This window comes from Microtus oregoni, unplaced genomic scaffold (assembly GCF_018167655.1).
Source record: "Microtus oregoni isolate MIOR12 unplaced genomic scaffold, Mior012 000035F_ref0000213, whole genome shotgun sequence".
NCBI lineage: Eukaryota > Metazoa > Chordata > Mammalia > Rodentia > Cricetidae > Microtus > Microtus oregoni.
This window is the reverse complement of record NW_024543094.1, coordinates 15,209,337-15,230,581: the sequence shown is the minus strand read 5'-3', so window position 1 is coordinate 15,230,581 and position 21,245 is coordinate 15,209,337. Positions and strand designations below refer to the sequence as shown.

General features: G+C 41.0%; 1 protein-coding gene across 1 annotated transcript in view; it reads right to left on the bottom strand.

Moving 5' to 3' along the window:
* Positions 1-830: 830 nt before the first annotated feature.
* Positions 831-21,245, bottom strand: part of Taf3 (TATA-box binding protein associated factor 3) — a 154,756-nt gene continuing 134,341 nt past the window's right edge. The window contains exons 5-7 of the mRNA XM_041630806.1: positions 6,962-7,211; positions 3,560-3,666; positions 831-1,698 (exon numbers count right to left, since the gene is read on the bottom strand). Coding sequence (XP_041486740.1) covers positions 1,584-1,698; positions 3,560-3,666; positions 6,962-7,211 — 472 coding nt within the window. The 3' untranslated portion in view covers positions 831-1,583. The remainder of the gene's footprint in view (positions 1,699-3,559; positions 3,667-6,961; positions 7,212-21,245) is intronic.

Sequence of the window (21,245 nt, the reverse complement as noted above, 5' to 3'; positions counted from 1 at the left end):
TCTCGGGTCGACTCCATTCCCACTGTTCTGCATTTGAACATCAAGGCAGAGAACCACATTTCTGAAACCACATTGTATGTTTTAAAATAGGACTAATTATAATGCTAATATCCATTGAGATAGCAGTAAAAAAATCACATTTCTATTCATATATTTTATATTAGGTTCAAATTCCACATTCTAACATTCAAGATAGCCTTCACACAAGCCCAAATTGGGATTAGTTCAAAATCAAGTAAAAGTCCACAGTTATTCCAAAGTCACTAAAATATGCTAATAAAGTTAAATTTGATGTTTTTTACATTAAAAATAAAATATTTGGTTTATGTTTCAGATATCTATAACATATAATAAATAGTGGGCAGCATAGTAATATAATAAAGTTTTGTGATACCCTGAAATTTGATGAGTTTTCTTAAAAAAAATTTCATAATATACTTCATTTCAACCTTAAAGCACAACATCCATGAACAAACCTGTAGAAATAAAACAATATAAACAAAAAATGCTACAGTGTTTTTCTTTTTTCTTTTTTTTTTACTTTTGTGGAAACTACATGTCCTTTTAGTAAAAGTGAGAAAAATTTACAGAAAATATATAACAAACAAAACAGTTTCAAAGCATCAACTCTAGATTTCAATTGCCTTGTTCCCTCCGACTGCGAGGGTCCTTTCCCTACCATGTTTTGGGCATGACATTTGGGGAGGGATCTGGGTCTTTCTCTCTATCCTCTTGGCCTGTGTACAGCAGCAATTACAGACATGGCTGAAATCACAGTGAATTCCAGAGAAAACCAGAATTAAACACGATAAAAAAATTTTAAAAATAACTACTTCATAAATATTTATTATTTACAGTAAGGGACATTTTTCTTAGTATCAAGAGTTTTATACAAGTTGATGAATGTACACGCGGTGGGGAGAAGAGGCTCCAGCAGGTTACAGAGAGCAGGATTCAAACACAACCAAGTTATAAAATAGGCTAAAGGAAAATAATTTGCACAGAGGCGAACAGGACATGATAGAAACCTTTTTCTTAAAAAATATAAGGTATCTCACAAAAGCCTGAACATTTTACATGTTAGTAATAAAAGTGGGGTAAGGTGGGGGAATTTCATATATTCTCATCACAAAAATATTTACCAGTCCTCTGACTGGGGCGTTCTTTCCTTATGATTATCTCTGTGAGGGAGAGAGGGCTTGGAACTATAGCTAACGATGCATCCTTCAGTTACAATCAAGGCATTTGTACACTACCTTCTCATCTAACACCGTAATAAAAGGTTCTGGAGAGAAGAAAGGGAATGGGGGGGGGGTAGATGTGTGGTGTCTTTATTAATACTTGTCACTGGTAATAGGCAGATGGCGGTGCGAGCCCTCAGCCACGCCTCTACTAGAGTTTTTCTTCAGTCACATGCCCTGGGAGCTCAGGTCCATGTGCTTCAGAAGGAGCGTCCAGAATGATGGTATATTCTTGTCCTTGTTCCACCAGGACGCGCTGTCCACAGGGCCTGGGGGAGACAGAATGGCAGAACCGGCCCAGCCCGGACCCAGTACGGGGCAGCAGTCCTGCCCATGCTGACGTCAGTGCGCACGGTGTTTCCTCTTCTTGTGCTTCTTGTCTTTCTTTATCTTGGCACACTTGGAGCAGAACCACTGCATCTCTTCCGGAGGAGCTGCCATTAATCCCACACAGGGCCTAGACATCAAAAGTTCAGGTAAGTTTCTTACAATTTTCTTCCTTTTTTGTTCTTTTGGGACAGGTTTCTCTGCGTAGCCCTGGCTGTCCTGGGAACTAACTCAGGCTGGCTTCCTGAGTGCTGGGATTAAAGACGCATGCCACCACAGCTCTGCGCTCATGATTTTCTTTTTCTGAGGCATGGTCTGCAAGCTACCATGCTCTCCCCTGCAACCCCCACAGAACTTTACAAAGTTTTTATTTTTGTGTTATGTGTTTGAGTATATTCCCTGTGTAACATTTGTGTGCCTGGTGCTGGCAGAGGCGGGAAGAGGGTGTGGGATCCCCTGTGAAAGGAACTGCAGACCACAATGAGTCAACATGAGGATGTTGGGAGTTTCCCAGGAGAAGCAGATGGAGCTCATAACTAATGAGCTGTCTCTTCAGTCACTGCCATGTGTTTTTTTTTATAATTTATTTTCATTTTATATGCATTGGTATTTTGCCTGCATGCATGTCTGTGTGAGGGTGTCAAATTTTGGAGTTGCAGTTGTTAATTACCATGTGGGCGCTGGGAATTGAACCTAGGTCCCCTGGAAGAGCAGTCAGTGCTCTTAACCTCTGAGCCATCTCTCCAGCCCCTACTGCCATGTTTTCGAAAGCAACACGGTTCCCGGTACAGTCAATACTGCCCTTGTTCTCCGGGATGGAACCCAACCCCTCCAAAATGCCAAGCAAGCACTCTACCAACTGAGGTAAGTCCATCACTCCTTTTTCAATGCTTTAAGTTGTTTTTTTTTTTTTTTTTAAGGAATGGTGATATGGCTAAGCATTGGCTACTATGCCTGATGACGTGGTCTTCCAAGTCATGCGGTGGGTTTGAAAGCAGAGAACTGGCTTTTTAAAGTTGTTCTCTGGCCAGATGGTGGTAGCGAACACCTTTAATCCGAGCACTTGGGAGGCAAAGGTAGACAGATCTTAGTGAGTTCAAGGCCAGCCTGGTCTATAAACAGAGTTCCAAAAGAGGTTCCAAGGTTACAGAGAAACCCTGTCTCAAAAAAAAAAAAATAGTTACTTTCTAACCTTTACATGAATGTGGTAAAATGATGTGCATACCAATATAGCATGCTCCATTCCCACAATAAAAATAAATGTAAAAAATGATGCATGTACCAGAAATCAGCCTAAGGATCTAATTTACAGAGCACTAATGTTGGGTGTCTGGGTTATCTTATTATACAATGTCTCTGCATAGGCCCTATGGGGAAATCACAAGTTTTTTGTCCTTTCAGTCAGGAAGAGTATAATGCAACGGCTCCACTTTTATGTTTTAATTTGGGAAAAGGGGCAAGGGGTGAGATAGAATCTCAGGTAACCCGGGCTGACCTCAGACTTACCATGTAACCAAGGATCCTTGGTCTCAGCATTCAGCACTGAGACTACCAGAACTCCATTATACCTGGCTCTGTTGTTATTGTACAGACAACAAACATCATGGCCAAACGGGTACTTTAAGAATGAATAAGGCTGAGCACATTTTGGCTGAACATCTTCAGATGGGAAGAACTGAGACTTCAGAAACAAACAAGCTGTCTTTGAGTCTGCTCTCAAGCACAGCCAGTCAGGTGCTGCAGCTCTCACCCAACGCCTAAGTTCTTACTTATTTTAGTAGGAAAGGGTTTACAAATGAAGCAAAATCTTCACACTCTAGACTCTGTAATATAAGCACAATTAACTTTCCAGTTATTTCACAGTGTGGGCTCCATTTCACTGTCCTCAGGAGAGTAGCTCAACTGGTCTAAAGACACTAGCTGGCTAGGATCCCTGTTCAGGTATGCTCTGTTGTGCTGTCTGAGCATCTGGGGTACTGGGGGGCACTCACCAGTGGTACCAGTCGTCACAGCCGTCACAGCCGATCATAGGACTTCCGTCATCAGGCTTGTTGCACCCTGGACAGATCCAGATCTGATTGCCCCACTCATCGCGGATCTGATGTTAACGTGGAGGAACAAAAACAGATGGTGTGCGGAAAAAGAACCAGAAGACGCCAGATAAGAATGCCGCTGTATACTATAAACACAGCAAACTACGAGCTGGAAATATGGTAGATTAGCTGCTGTTCAACAATGGCTTCTCCCGTTCCTCTCACACACTCTCTTCTTCTTCCCTCTCCCACTCACTGTCTCCCTCCATCCCAATATGCTTTCTTCCCCCTCCCTTTTACTACCTCTCTCTCACACAATGTCTCTCTTTCCTCAGGCCCTCTCACACTTTCTCCCTACTCCCCTCCCTTTCTCACACACTCCCTACTTCCTCCCTCCTTCCTTCTTTTTGAGGCAGGTCTCACAAGCTCAGGCTGGCTTGGCAGTCATTATATAGTCCAGGCTGGCCTTGAACTCCAATCTCTGCCTCAAGCTCCTGAGTGGTGGGATTTCTAGTGCATGCTGCCACAGCTGGATATAGTAACATATTTCTAATGTGTACTCTAAACTGTGCTGTAAAGTTTTTAAAAACAAAGCATTCTAGAATCAGCTTTAAAAACCATAACATGACCTACATTTGGCTTCATCTAAGAAATTCCTATAATCTCATGAACTCTTTATGAGTCTTCCCGCCAGTAATAACTGATATTTTTGAAAGTGCTCAGTTTTACATATTTTTTCAGCCACGTTCATAGCATGGAATTAGCACATACAGTCAAACATGCATGTATTCCCTCATTACTTATTAGCCAAACCCTTCTCCTGAACTAGGTGATAAGATCAAGGATATAAAAGAGCTGTTACTAAGTAACTTTCCATTCCCTTTATGACATTTTAGAAAAGTACAATCAACTAAAGAACTACATACTTAATTATTATTATGCTCCAAAGACTGCATGTCCTAGAGTTCTGACTTTGTTCTCAACAGTAAGTGTCCCTAACTTTATGACTTTCTCAGATGTTGTATTATTGAAACCAATTCTGCATGGATACTATAAAAGAGTGCTGGGTCAAGCTCCCTTTTAAATGTCCTCATAGCAAGACAACATGATCTCACTGTGTATTTTCAAGGTGGCCTCCTCCTATGCTGTTAAGCACTACACTGACTAAAGTGTGGGAGAAAGTGGTTTCCTTGTGAGGGTTATCAAAAGTGGATATACTCCTCTGTACGTATGGGCTTACTATAAGGCCTACTAGTTTTGAAAGTCTCTACAAAGGCAAACTACACTGACCTGAACCCTTTCTACAGGAATGTGGAGGAAGCTGCCTCTGATTGCTGGCCCTCACGTGGGGAAAACTGCACCATGGGGAAAGAACCAGTAGTCACCAGGCACTGAGTGTCCAGTGACTGAAGCGACCATGCATGGCCAGTCTTGCTGCTGGCTGACCTTTCTTGACATTAGCGGGTTGTGACTCTGAGTTACACCCAATACTTTCTAGGGTATAGAGTTCTTTCAAACATGACTTTATTTAATCATTGTAAACCATCTTTGGATAGGTTAGAAATGGGGGAACAGGAACTACAAGAATTTCACTGTCAACATCACACTAACAGGTAGTGACAGAGTCTCTCTGTGTCCTAATAAGTATTTAGACTAGGAGACGTTTTGGGCTCTATCCCAGTTGGTGTCACTTCTGTGGAGTAAGTTCAAATGTCTACTGGAGAGCCACAATCTTTAGAGCCAGACAAGACTGCAGAGATTAATGCGTCTAATACAAATCCCTTAATTAGAGATAAACAAATGGAGGATGAAGAGATTAAGTATAAACTCTTTCCTGACCAACTCACCTGGGGTGACGCCTCAATTAGACCCCCCGATTGATCCTTTGATGGACCAATTTATTCCTCACAGGTTTTTGTATCACATTTTCTGTCTTGAATTGCCAATTTATTATTTTTATTATATATAATAGATTAATCTGATAATTTATTATTGCCAATTACTAATTTTCCCTGCCTACGCACTATCTGAGTGCATTCAGGATTTTCCTTTTAAATACTGCTTTGTGTCCTTAAAGTATCTCACATACTTAATGATTTGTCTTTTTCCAAACTCCCCTATGTAACACACGGTTAGATATCTCTTAACAAATAGCACCAGTCCTGTGCTGCCACTTGCCAGTCATTCATTTCTTTACAAGGTTAGGCTAACACAACAGAAAAGAGCTTGTCATTCAAAAGCATCAACGTCTCCATTTACGAAACATTTTGTTGTGTGCTTGTGTGTGTCTATTCACTATGCTTTGAGAGCATGCCTTTATAAATACTTCATTTGGGGTTAGAATAAGATCTGATTATATTAACTATGGGGAAGACATCTAAGTGCAGTTTCAGGACAACGTGGAATCATTCGATATGATGGAACGCCATCTATCTATCTATCTATCTATCTATCTATCTATCTATCTTCAATATTAGGAGTTAAACTCAGGCCCCTGTACATGCTAGGCAAGCTTTCTACCACTGAGCTATGTCTCTAGCCCATATTTGGTAGGTCTAATAATAAAAAAAATACACTTGAATCTCAGAAAATAATCTGGTTTAATGGTTCATTTCTATTTAAAATGTAAGTTCTAACATATGCTAGATCTCACCAAATAAAGTACAATAACTAATTAGTGCTATAATTAAGAAACATAGCTGGCCCATAATGGTGTGGGATTCCCCTCTGTATGCTGTGAATATGATTGGTTAATAAACTGTCTTAGTCCTGAGCAGGGCAGAACAGAGGTAGGATGGGAAAACTAAACTGAATGCTGGGAGAAAGAAGGCAGAGTCAGAAGCCATGTATCCTTGCTAGAGATAGACACCAGAACTTTACCCAGTAATCCACAGCCTCATGCTGATACACAGATTAATGGAGATAGGTTAATTTAAGATACGAGTTAGCCAGAAATACGCTTAAGCTACTGGCCAAACAGTATTGCAAATAATATGGTTTCTATGTGATTATTTTGGGACTGAGCAGCCGTGAACAAACAAGCGACCTCCTTATAACACCATCAGATCTATGTCTAGTACATAAATTATACTCCAGTCACTAATTTACTCACTCTAGTAAGAATTCATTGATGAATTTAAATAACAGAGTATATACTGATTTTCTTATATTTAGGTACACAGCCATGTTTCAAATCAACATAAAAGCAATTTGACATCATTTATGTAGCTGAGTGTGAACTTTGTAAAGTAAGTTTTGAGAAAAAGGCAATGGAAATGCTTCTCCATTTATCGAGTACTTCCTGTGAGAGTCAACATCACAGAATTAGCAATTACTTAAATGTTGTAGAAACATACGCACCACGTAAGTGCTGACTGTCTCTGTCACCACGCTCCGCACTGGGGCTTTGGCACTCCCTGATCCAGAGAGGGCAGGGGCTGGGGATGGCATCAGGGCTGGGCACACTGTAGCCTGGGCAAGGAGTGGTGGTGGCAGAGGAGTAGGGCTCACACGCACAGGAACAGGGACTGGGACTGGAGGTGGGGTTTTAGGTCTGTTCAGAGAAGGGGCTGGCTTAGCCTCGGGGGCTGGCACCACCTTGCTGATGACACTGTCAAGAGAGAAAAGTAAAAGTTAAAATATATCACGTATTCAAACAATTACTACAAAAATCCTTTGTCTGGAAGCAAAATAGGCTTACTTTACTTAAAACACAGCCTCCCACCAAACAAACAAAGAAACAAACAAAACAACACGTTTATTTAGGGTATGTGGTGGTCAGACGACAGCTTGCTTGGAGATGGCTCTCTCCTTCCACCATGTGAGTTCCAGGGATCAAACACAGGTTGTCAGGTTTGTGTAGCAGGTATCCTTACCTGCTGAGCCATACTGTCATCCACATTTATTTATTTTGCTGTGTCTCATGCATGAATGGCAACCACTCTAAGAGCTGAACTATATCCCCAGCTTTGCAAAATCTGCTTTTAAGCATCCAGAAACAGTTAATGAACTTAGAATTCACAGCCCATCATCAATTATTCTTGCACCGGAGGCTAACTTTTCATTTTCTCCAATTGCCCCTCAGTGATCAGATATGTAGACATACTCTACACATCAACGTACATGTGTTTCCACAGATGTGTAATGCACAGATTGTGTTGTCTGTAGCTGGATTTACACTCCCTTTATTGACTTTACAGGTCTCGACATGACTTCGGCGGCTGATGAAATGAGAAGCATTGTGGCCCTTGTGAGTAGCTTCTTTTTTTTTCCCCCGAGACAAGGTTTCTCTGTAGCTTTGGAGCCTGTCCTGGAACTAGCTCTTGTAGACCAGGCTGGCCTTGAACTCACAGAGATCTGACTGCCTCTGCCTGCCGAGTGCTAGGATTAAAGGTGTGTGCCACCACCACGGGCTCTGAGTAGCTTCTTGTAAACTGTCATGGACTGGGAAGTCTTGTTAGAGTCAGAAGAATCCCTTCCTCCCCAGAAGCTATCCTGCCCCCAAACCTGCAGGTGTTTTTTATGTTTTACTTTTTTATACTTTGAACGAGAATGTTCTCCATAAGGCTCGACTATGTGAATACTTGACTTGGGTCTCCAGTTGGAGGCAGTTTGGGGAGATTTAGATGGTATAGGTTTACTTTACTTAAAACATCCCAAATTATTTAGGGTTATGTGATGGCCAGAGAAAAGCAGGTTTTGAGATTATATAGTCTCATTGTGCTTCCAGTTTGCTCTGCCTACTTCAATTCATGTTCATAGCTAGAGGTGTGATCACTCATCTTCCTGCTTGAGCGACCATGCCTGCCACTGTGACCATGCCTCCCTACCACAATGGAGCCCCATCCCTCTGGATCTATAAGCCCACAGAAGCTCTTCCATAAACTGACTTGGTCATAGAATCTGATCAGAGCAAACACAAAGTAACTAATACGGAAGTTGGTAGAGACTGGCCTGCTGCCTCACACTGACGTCACTAAGTGTGGCCGGTGTGAAAGAAAAGGAAAGCCAAAGGGAGTGGCACTAGTGGGAGGTGTGGCCTTGAGGGAGGAAGTGTGTCACTGCAGAGGCAGGCTTTGAGGTCTCATATATATATATATATATATATATATATATATATATATATATATTCAAGCCACACCCAGTGAGACAGTATACTTCCTGTTGCCTCTGGATAAAGATGTAAGGACTCTCAACTCCAGTTACATGCCTGCCTGCATGCTGCCTTGCTTCCCACATTTCCTGATAAGAACATTTTAAGATTGTTAAATTCGTTTATTATGTAATGGACTAACCCTCTGAATTGTAAGCAAGACACCCCAATTAAATATAAGAGTTGCTATGGTCATGCTGTCTCTTCACAGCAATAAAAACCCTAAGACACCATGTTACTTTTTTGAGGACTGTGGAAGACTGAATCAAGAGTGATTGAATGCTTTAAGCAGCACTTAGTAAGCTATTCTAATAGAAGCCTGGAAAATAGTGTGGACTACAAAGGCCCAGCTCAAGCGGTATGAAAGAGGAATGTTATTAGCAACTGGACTAGAGGGCATTCATGTGATATTTTGGTAAGAATCTGTCTGTTCCAGAGAAGCTAGCTAACAAGGAAGACTCTAAGAGGATGCATGGATGCCCCTAGGAAGGGAAAGTAGACAAGATCTCCTGTCAGTGTGAGGGAGGGGAGGAGAAAAGGGATGGTTCAGTTGGGGGAGGGACAAAGAAGGAGAACAAGAAAAAAGAGCTTATTAGAGGGAGCCATTATGGGGTTGGCGAGAAACCTGGTGCTAGGGAAATTCCCAGGAATCTACAAGGATACCCCAGCTAAGATGCCAAGCAATAGTGACGAGGGTGCCTGAACTGGCCTTCCCCTGTAGATTGATGACTACCCTAATTATCATCACAGAACCTTCATCCAGTAACTGATGGAAGCAGATGCAGAGATTCACAGCTAAGCACTGGGCCAAGCTCCTAGAGTCCAGTCAAAGACAGTGAGGAGGGGATTACATGAGCAAAGGGGTCAAGATCATGAATGGGAAAGAGACAGGTGACTCGAGCTAGTGGGAGCTCATGAACTCTGGACTGACAGCTGGGGAGCCTGCATGGGACCAAACTAAGCCCTCTAAATGTGGACTCCAGTGTGGCTTAGGCAGTTTGTGGGGTGACTGGCAGTGTGACCAGGATTTATTCCTAGTGCATTAACTGGCTTTTTGGAGCCCATTCCCTATGGAAGGATACCTTGTCAGCCTCGATACAGGGTCACAGGAGGGGCTTGGTCCTGACTCAACTTGATACGCCAGACTTTGTTGATTCCCCATGGGAAGACTTCTCTGAGGAGTGGATGGGGAGTGGGGTAGAATGGGAGGCAGATGGGGGAAGTAGGAAAACGAAGGGAGGGAAACTGTGGTTGGTTTGAAAAATAAAACTTTTAAATATGAAATGGAGAAAAAAGAGAAAAAGAATCTGGTTGTTTTCTTATCTTAAGAACTTGCCTGAGGATAAATTTTAAAGTAATGGGCTAATTTCTTTGGTGGAGGAGTTTCTTTCTTTCTTTCTCTCTCTCTTTCTCTCTCTCTCTCTCTCTCTCTCTCCCCTCCTTCCCTCCTTCCCTCCCTCCCTCCTTCCTTCCTTCCTTCCTTCTTTCCTTCCCCCTCCCCTGGTTTTACGGGATAGGGTTTCTTTGTGTAGGCCTGGCTATCAGGAAACATGCTCTGTAGACCAAGCTGACCTCAGTGTACAGTGTGTTATTTAGTCAGGTATAGTAGCCCTAGCACTAAGGAGACAGAGGCAGGCAGATCTCTGTGAGTTCAGGGCCATCCTGGTCTACATAGTGAGTTTCAGGACAGTTAGGGCTAGCAAGACCCTGTCTCAAAATACCACATTAATAAAATTCAAGCTTTCTAAGAAGAAAAATGAAGGCATGAATATTTATGTGTGTAGTTACAAAAAAGTTCAAAAGAACACACACACACAATCCAGAAACTGCCTCTATAAGCTGGAATTACAAGGTACTTTCCCTTGGTTTATCTGTAATTAACATATAAATCTTACAATAAAAATAATGAAAAAGTAAAAATATATAATTTAAAGTGTTTCTGGGAACTTTTAAACAGAATGATGGCTTAGCCAATATGTTCCAGTGAAATATTGGTCGCAGTTTAGTTATAAACATTAGGACATAAAGCCCCAAGCTAAGCCAGAGGGCTTCACAATACAGATGACTCTCTCATGGTTAATGGAGATCAACAGCCTAAACAAGAAAGTGAGTCTTTGGTAACATACTATTTGTTTATGCAACTAAAATAATAAATTAATAAATGAGTTCTTTAGATATTGCTATAGTTTGAATGCTGCTTGTCCCAGAAGATATATGTGTTCATATGCCAAATCTTCAAGGGGTGGGGTGTAGTGTAAAGCTATGTGTGTGTGTGTGTGTGTGTGTGTGTGTGTGTGTGTGAGAGAGAGAGAGAGAGAGAGAGAGAGATTAAAGTGAGCACTTGGTTTACAGAACAAACTACCCTACTTCCAAGCGGTTGGGGCAGCATTAATTACTACAGTGACCCACTTCCTCAACTCTTGTAGTTCAAAGGACAGTTTCTGAGAGAGTTTGAGTTATTTGATTATAGGTTCTATGTGACTTGGGTAGTTGAATATACAATTTTAAAAGCAATTCTTTTTCTTAAGGAAAAATTTTCTATTATCTAGTTTTAGCAATATGAAGAATCATGTAGTAGTGCAACATAATACACATCCTCAGCCCAGATTAGCTGAAGTATAAACACTCAATCAATTTCATTGTAGAGTGATGCTGGATTCCGGCTGCCCTTTCCCTCCTATTGAACTGCACAGTAAGTAACCCTCTGGAGTTTCCTGTGAGGGCCAACGTCTCACAGAGAAAGCAATACTGCCCACAGCTGTGCCCCAAGCTGGCTCTGCTGCTAACGTTACATCTTTTGGGGGATTTAGTCACAGTACCCTAACTGCTATAAACACTGGTGTTATTCATACAAATGTGCAGAAGAAGGGACTGTCAGAGGGATTTCTTTACCTGTTTCCCCACCACAAAATCGGTGAAACAAACAGAATGGGTCACGAGCTGTAATGCAAACTCACAGTTTGACAAGTCAATAAAGAGCCAGGTACTGCCTCCTGGCCCTCAGAGCCTCCGAGGTTAGAGGCAAACACAATTTGGATATGTTCTGCACAGGGGGTTTAATGATCCTCATTATTCAGCTATTGTGTGCAAACACTATGAAACCAGCAATCTAAATTAGAAGTCCAAATAACTGGTTACTGAAGTGCTCTCACAGTTCAAAAGTTCCCTCACAATGGCTTACTTATTTAGCCGAACAGTGAATGGCCACTTTTAAATGGTGACATGACACCATAGGGAAAAGCACTGTGATCATGCCTATGGATTTTATGTGACCTTCTGAACACAGAAATTATTCAATGGAGAAAAATCACTTTGAGGAAAAACGTGTTCCTTACATCACAATTCATTTACTTCTTTCTAAGTGTTTAATTTTAGATTTTAGACACACTATCACCCATAAGAAAAACATTCTCACATTTGCTAAATGAATCTCTTCTTACAACAAATGAGAAAATATTACTGAAATTTTACAGCAATATTGCTGTGAAACCGTACAATTGATTTGTGACATGACATGTCTAACTAATCTTTCTACTTTCGCCTTTTTACTTTTATGGAAAGCCCCAGACATACCTGGCCTAAACTTCTAGTCAGTCTATTGTTCACACACAAGCAGACTACAGGTGATCTCCAAGGCTGGCCACAAGTGCTCCACACCGTCCCTTGCCCCTTTTGGGACCATTCACTGGGGAAGTCAGATGCTGTGTCTGCATGTGCAGAAGCTGCCTGACAAAGGAGCACATGTTCTGTGTGAGCTGGAGACACTGAGACTTCAGACGATGCTGTCTTGCTCAGCAGCTTTAAAGGCCTGAGAAGGAACTGTTTTAAACCTTAAGACGCCAGGAAGTAACGGCTGTTGCTTTAAATGGTTAAATCCCAAGATTATTTGTTGTGTAGAAATGGAAAATAAGTAAATCAAGCTTTCCATTTTTCTAACGTGGGTATTTAAGTAAATATTCCAAACTTGGGAAGAATTCTATTTTTGAGTATTATTACTTAGAATGCCAAACAGTGAGACAGTCATTTCCATATTTCACATTGATCAAATACCCAAAAACAATTAGGAGAATCAGTTTTATGTTGATTCTTCAAATCAATCATGATTCCTTTTTCTTCTTGATCCTTACAGCTCAAATTTTAACATTTGTATAATTATAAGACAACGACAAATGGATTTAATTCCTCAAGCTTGTGGTTTGCCTCTTGAATATTTACATCGTCTCATAAAACGAGTATTTTATCTTGTCATAGCCCAAGTACACATCAAGTGGCAAACATTTTATCTTTTAATGCAGGCATGACCTATTTGAAAAATGAAACAAATTGCATGAAGTAATTAGAGAAAAACATCACCATTATAGAATCTTGTTTCCAAGGGAGAGGCCCAAATGATTACACTCCTATTGTCAAATATTCAAATCTGTAAAATACCCTAGAAGGGCACCAACATTCAGATAAGTGATGAATAACGAACATCTCATCACACTTGCACAGCGATATTGGTGCTAATGAAAATGAAATGGTAAGCTCTAAGTAACTACGTAAAAGGAAAGGGAAGAAGGAAAAAAAATCCTTGAATATTTTTGTCATCTATTTTTTTACTTTGGAGTCAGGTAACTGATCTCTAGATTCAACTTGCTTTTTAAGACAGGTTCTCACTGTAGCTCTAGCTAGCCTGAAACTTGCTATGTATACTAGGTTAGCCTTGAACTCAAAAGGATCCACTTGCCTCAGCTACCCAAGTGCAGGGACTACAGGTAGGTACCATTATACCTGGCAGAGAAAATTAACTTTTAAAAACTGCCTTTAAATGGAAAATAAACAGAACTGAACAAATCTCCAAGCATGTCAATTATGATGATAATCATCAGGAGACTTTGGAAGGCTGGTATTTTGTTCACACATCCATAGCAGAATGTTAAAAAATACTGTGTGGGGCAATCCCTAAGATTGGCCAGGTATTTCAAAAGCCCCCAAAGCAATACAGGCTGTTGCTACTGTTCCCGGATGCCCAGTGGAACTATACAAGAAAGACCCTGCTACAGAAGACATGTGCTCTGGATACAGGACACAGAGAAACCACGCCATGAAGATTCCTGCTGACGAGTGTCACAGTGCAGGGAGATGCTATTCAGGCTGCTGGTGGAATAGGGTCATTAATGATCAAAATCCTCCATACTACATCACTTACCATCTGGCAAGATATGCCCATGGGTACAATAGCACAACATACTCTGAGGGTAACCAACTGCTTCCTAATTGGATTTGAGGCCTGCTCCACTGGAGGACTACATATTTGCCCCGGAAGGTGCCTCACTTGGGACTGAGAGACCACTTGGGTGACCACCAAGGTAAACCAATAGGAATGACACAGTACATACTACTGGGGCAGTCCCGCCATTCCTGTGGGGCTGAGCTGGCCCTGAACAATCGATGGCACTCCTGGGAAGACTCAACACCAGAGACTACCACTACTGATGTTTTAGCAAATGGACATATAGTTAAATTGTCTTTTAAACACCCATGTTTATACTCAGACTAGTATTTCAGTCTTGGTCAGAAAAGACTCTTTTAGCATTGGGCAATGGCATAGCAAGATTTATAACTGGCTACAGTGCTAAGAATAGTGAATGCTTTGTGTCTGACCTAAGATGGGATGTTGCAGAGAGGGACAGAAGGACTGTAGGAACTGAATGGCAGAGAGGCACATGGAACACTGTTTTCTGGACGCAATGTGGCTGAACACACAGCAGTATGACTGTCTGCGAACTGCCCAAATCACCCACCCAACAAAAAGGAAGAATGGAAGAAAGGAAGGAGGGACATGAGGATAGGAGGGGGACGAACCAGGACTAGGTATGTGTCTTAGCCAGTGTTCTATTGCTGTAAAGAGAAGGTATGACCAAGGCAACTCCTAAAAGAAAAGCATCTAATTTGGGGCATGCTTACGGTTTCAGAGGGTTAGTCCCCATTATCATTATGGTGACAGCATATATGGTAAAGAAGCAGTAGCCGAGAGCTACACCTTGATTCTTAGGAAGCAGGTAGAAAGGTTGGGCCTGGCATGGACTTTTGAAACCTCAAGGTTTACCCCCAGTGACACACTTCCTCTAACAAGGCCACACCTACTCCAACAAGGTCACACTTCCCAGTTCTTCTAAACTTTTCAACTAGTTCTACTTCTTACAAGTATAAAGCCTATGTGGGTCCTTCTTATTCAAACCATCACAGCGGGCAAGAGTGGGAAGAAGGTCATGAGAGAGAATAATGAGGGCAGGGAGTAAGTGTGACTGCAGTGTACCCACAGTTCATTGGATACAAGTACAATATTGTAAAAAATACAAATAAAATTCCAACAGCGATAAAATCTTACCGTCCCAAATAAAAAACCAAAAACATCAAGAAAATCTGAATCTTCTTATTTTTCAACTTTAAAATGTATTTATGCGTGCATTGGGAGGTATGAGTATGTCATGGTGCACAGATGGAGGTCAAAAGACAACTTTTGGGAGTAGGGGCTCCTGGGAGAGAACTCAGGTCATTATGCTCAAGGTGGCAAGCGCCTTTCTCCACTGAGCCATCTCACTAGCCACTGGAAGTGTTTGAATGCCTTCCGTAATCTAGCTAGATAATGTTTTTATTTGTGGGTTAAAGTAAATTGGTTATATTTTAAAAATTAGGAAAAAAACTTAATCCTTAACTTCATCTGGTAGTCTTGTTAGGAGTAGTAGTGACACTGTCACATGCAGAGTACTTTGTAGAGTTCCTATAGGACAGAACAAGTGCCACTTGGTTGGCACTCATGATGGCTAATGTAAAAAGGACACAGAATAAATTCAGAGAAGTAACAGTAATATTAAATCTGAAAAGCTTATTATCCTGTGTGTGTGTGTTGTATGAAAGTCTGTAGGTGTGTTCAGGTGTGCTCACTCGTGTGGGTCTATAGAAGCAAGAGGCTGAAGTTAAGCTTCTTCCACAATTGCTTCTTGACTTTTTTCGTGACAGGGTTTCCCACTGAACCTGCAGCCTAGAAATTGGCTGAACTGGATGGTTAACAAGCTCCAGAGATCCTCCGAGAGCTACTTCTCTAGACCTAGGATTACAGTTCTGTGTCACCATGCCCCGGTCTTTATAAGGCTGCTGGGGATCTGGACTCAGGCCCTAATATTTATATAGTAAGCAGTCTACCCACTGAGCCATCACCCTTGCCTGATTTTCTTTTATTTACAAATATACCTATAATCTAGTTCTGTCCCTTGCAAAGGCCTAGAAGTTATAACATTCTAATAGCAATGGGCACCTCTAGTATCTGAGTTGGATTCCTACCCCACTGGTGGAATCAATGTTCTTTGGAAGAATGGCTAATTTGAGGTCTATGAAAATGGACAATAACACATAGGAAATACATAAAACCTATTCAACACTGATGAGATTGTATTGAATCTAATAAACAACATGAAAGAATTACCATTAGACAACACAGGATAATTTGAAAATGAAAATAATAAAAGAGGAAAGAAAAGAAGAAGGAAACAGGTTGAGGGGGCATGGGAAGAGATAGACTAAATCCAAGTATCATTACTAAGTGTAATTCTGGATCAGCTCTCCAACTCCTTTCTCTAAAGACAACAACAGGAGGAATTCACCCAACATTTATCTGTGCTTTCCTGTATGATTTACATTTCAAAATAACAAAAGTATATTTTTATTGAAGGGTTTTAGTTAATGAATACTAAAGAGATGGTCACATTAAAACAAAATCCAGCATTTCACAAAGTCTAGTGAAATGACTGATTTAATATTGTTTAAGGCTATAAACCTCACCACGTGCCCCCTAGTGAGACAATAGGACAATACCGGAGTTGGAGAGCTAGCTCAGCAACTAGAACATTTATTGCACTTGTAGGCATCAGAGCTGGGTTCCCAGGTGACTCACAACCACCTGTAATTCCAGTTCCAGGAAATCCCACACCTCTGACCTCTGAAGGCACTTGCACTAATGTGCACATACCTAAATGTGGATACACATTACACCTACACTTAATTTAAAACAATATAAATAAATCAGTGATTAAGAGCACTGGCTGCTCTTCCAGCACAGACGTTCAGTTCTAAGCACCCACATGTGATTGTTCACAAGAGCCTGTAACTTCAGCTCTTGAGGGATCTGACATCTTCTTCTGGTCTCAGGACACAAACACCATCCACCTCCCTCACACATATAAATAATATAAAGTAAAATCTTTTCTCTCTCTCTCTCTCTCTCTCTCTCTCTCTCTCTCTCTCTTTTTTTTTTTTTTTTTGAGACAGTGTTTCTCTTTGTAGCCTTGACTGTCCTGGAACTCCCTAGAGACCTACCTACCTGTGTTGTCAGAATGCTCGAATTAAAGGTGTGCACCACCACAGCCCAGCAAGAAGAGCTATGTCTTTTAATGTTTTAAAATTGAGCAATGGCAGTATTGAAAGCATATGTACTGGGAGACAGACGTATGCTTGTGGAAGAAGGATAGCCCATGCCTTTAGAGAGGCCAGAAGAAAGCAGAAGGGGCAATTAAAGTCTATTTTACAAAGCTCTTTGACAGTAGCCTAAGTTTACAAGACAGATGTTAATTTCTTTGTATTTAATAGACCAAATAAAATGACGAAAACAATAAAAAAGCAAAAAGATGCTGTGCCTTAGTTATTTTGCTTTGAATCGCTTAATGGTAGTGGTGGTGGTGAGGAACATTTAGCACTTGAACTATGATTTACTCATTCTGTTCAGCTTGGTTCCAAACTAACGAACCTGGTAGCATTACTTATTGCCATTGCTCCTCTGTGCTTTAACAAAACTCACATGTCCAGGTACAGATTATTCAGTGCTTCATAGCTAGGTCATAATACATGCTCCAGCCATGTTTAAAATCTGGTTCATGTCCAATACCAGTATTCTAATAGTTGAAATAAAATAAAAGTACATGAAATGTCCACGATGTAGTTATGGCCAGGAGGTGGGAGCAAGCTATAGAATAGTGTATATGATAATTCTATTAAAAAAAAACTGGTAAAACAGATACTGAAGTTAGTGCTGCGTATTTGGGAGAAAGGATGGGATTTGTGGAGGGTAAGGAGCTTAGCTTTCTAAACTATGCATTTTAAACAGCTAATTATTTATTATGATAACATTTCATGTAATCATTATCATTACAACCAAGTTTCATATTTTTCTACTTATTGCCATCATCACCACCCACCATCATCATCACAAGGTTTCGATTATTCCAAGAGGGCCTCAAACTCACTGTGTAGGCAAAGACAACCTTCCAGTCCTCTGGCCTCCACTTTCCTAGTGACAGGATTACAGGCGTGTCTTGCCATGCCTGGTTTAATGTGGTACTAGGGATTGAACCTAGAATTTAGTGTATGCTAGGCAAGCGCTTCAGCCCCAACTTAAAGCCCCAACGGGTTAATTTAAATTTTTGAAACATTTATTTGTGTGTGTATATCAACACACATGTGGAGGTCAGAGTTAACTTGTAAAAGTCAGTTCTTTCCTTCTACCATGTGGGTGCTTGATGGCAAGTACCTTTACCCTCAGAGTCATCTCACTGGCCCACAGTTAACTTCTTAAAGAAAATAATGACCATGTATTATTTTTGCAATTAGAAAAAAAAAGATTTAAAAACTATGTCAAGTACTTCCACACATAGCAGTACTTGTTTAAATGGTTTTTAAATAGAAGGACTACTGATTTTATCCAAAAGATATAAAATGCAGAGAGGTAAAGACCAAAGTATAGAGTCTTTTATTTCCTTTTTTTTTTTTTTTGTTTAGAACTAAACATTTTGAGCAAAGAAGCTTGCTTGTTCAGCACAGTAGTCTAAAATAAACACACTGTCCCAATTCTATTACTCAGCCTTAGTCCTCTTTCAAGTTTTCCTAAGATCTACAGCGGCTTGAAAAAGCTCTGAGTTCATCACCAACCAGCATGTAAGGATCAGGAAGAACCAATGTGGAGGGCACCATCATGGTTCATTTTTTCAAAATATGCTTGACAATGGCATTGGTCCATTTAGGCGAACATTTCTCAACATTAACTAGGTAGAATACTACGAACAAAAAGGATTTATAATCATCACTGCTTCACTGAAACATTAAGAGTGAGTAAGAATAGAGTAGGGGTGAGGAGCAAGAAAGGAAGATGGATAAAGAAAGAGGAGTACATGAAAGAAGAAGCAAAAGGGATGGTACGAGAACGAGACGCAAAACAAGTAGGGAGAAATTGGGATAATAAAGAGTTTCATGGGCAACAGGACCCAGAGGAGCAGAGAGGAATAATGCTATCAGGACTTAGGCTACTCTCTGAAATGGCCCCAGTAATAAGGCATCCAAATTTTGCAAATGAAGGCTATGTGAAAAGGCTATGATCTTCCAACCTAAGAAAAGAATTCAATTAAAGAGAATAGAAGGTGACATGAAGAGAGAGGAGAAGTATGTTTGGGGTTAAAGGTTTATGTGAGAATAGTACATACAGAAACCTAGAAGAAATTCACTAGTTTATAAGCTAACTAAAAAAAAGTAATAACTATTTTTAAAGTATCCTTCTGAATGAGTAAACAATGCTGCTCCCAGAAGATATGAGCTATTGAATGAAAATTTCAGTATCAGGCATGGGATGCCATCCTACCAGCCATTGGCCAAAGAAGCCACAGAGGAACCCTAAACACAAGCTCATGGTTGTCTACCGTAACTAGAGGTTAAAACTCTGTTGCTGAAGACATACCACTTACTTCAGCTGCAGGACATGGAGAAATCAAACTTGACTAACCAGAAATCTCTGATGACTTGGCTTACATAATGTCAGGAGTGCTGCTAGACAGAGGGAACAATGGTCTTACTCAGCACTAGACTTTGCATTCTTTAACACTGACCTGCTGGTAAGACGTGCCCACTGGTGTAAGAGTGGCATGACATATATGTGTGTAACCAGCTGCATTCTGTCTGATTAGACATCCTTCAGGAAGGATGATGACATGCCTGCTGCTATGAATGTGCTCCAAAGCTGGGAGGAGGTCATAGGGCCTGGGAGGTCATAGGTCCTGGGTGACGGGACAGAACGGGACTATTGTTTAGCTAAATGGTCATGCTATTAAACTGTGCTCTAAATACTTGTGTTTCTATCCATAGATTTGCACTATTTCCTGTTTGGTTAGAAAAGATTCTTCTGGTAGTGGGTGGTGGTTAATGCAGAAACTCATAGCTGGTTAAAGTATAAATCACTGAGAGCCACATTATGGATGGACCATCTACATCAACCTCCCATCATCTAAGGCTCAGGGAACTTGGAGGAAGTGGGGATGGAGAGAGTGTAAGAGCTTGTAGATGGGGAGGAAAGCTAAGACATGTTAACTTTGGGGCATGATGTGGCTGTTGCACACATCAACTCAGTCAAAATTCCAGCATAAGTGGGGCGAGGCTCTCAAGGGCCCACCAAAAATGGAGGCACTATTGACAGCTGGTGGCTGCTGAGGTAGGGAAATTTACCCTCCTTTGGAGCCATGGGGATGGGTTGCATATGCCCCAGTGGATGGCCACACACTCATATGCATATGGGAAGCGTTAACTGGATTTTGAAAATTATTGGTAACCAAAAAAGTCAAAATAAGACATGAAGCTGGGTAGGAGATGAGATGGGGCACTACTGGGAGTGAGAGGGAGGTAGTAGCTGATGGGCATGATCAACACACATTGTATAAATGCATGGAACTTTGAAAGAATAGGAAAGTATTCTCTAAAACAGAAGCTATAAGCTATAAGAAACCAGGATCCAGTAGGTGGATGATTAAAACAGAATAACGTGATCTGGAAGGCAGAGGAGAAGAGTTCTCAGGTTTTTTTCAGATAGTGAGAAGTGGGTGAAGGGGAAGGTTTGGCATGAGAAGGCGAGACTGGAGGAAAACATGAGAGAAAGGAAGAATGGCACACAGCAAAAGAGCAGGAGAGAAGAAGGCCCCAGAGAAGCTAGGAGCTGTGGGATGATAGAAGGTAGGATGTGGGCCTTATGGGTCAGTACGGATGCTGCTGTGCTCCTTCTCGGAACTTGGAAGATAAGCTGTGAGGGGATGTGACAGGCAGTTCTGGAACCCCACAGAACAAATCCAAACAGACAGGTCAACGTGGCTTGTCAGTTCTATATGCAGAAATGAGACCACAATGGTAAGAACAAAAGGGAAAACAGAACCCGTGTAGTGATGTGGATATCCACTTTATACACTCCCAATATAGGTGTGGAAAAGGTTAACAAACAAGTTGTTCCATGTATTCAATATTTTTATGCAAGTATCTAAATCTACCACAGGATAGACAGAAAATATAGAATGCAAATGATGGAACAGGAGGTCTACATGTTTCAGCCCCTAGGCATATATTGTTTGATAAATACCTGAGCTGAGAGCAAGTTGATCTTTAGGGAGAATTATCATCAGATAGCAGTTGAAAGGTTACCATGATACA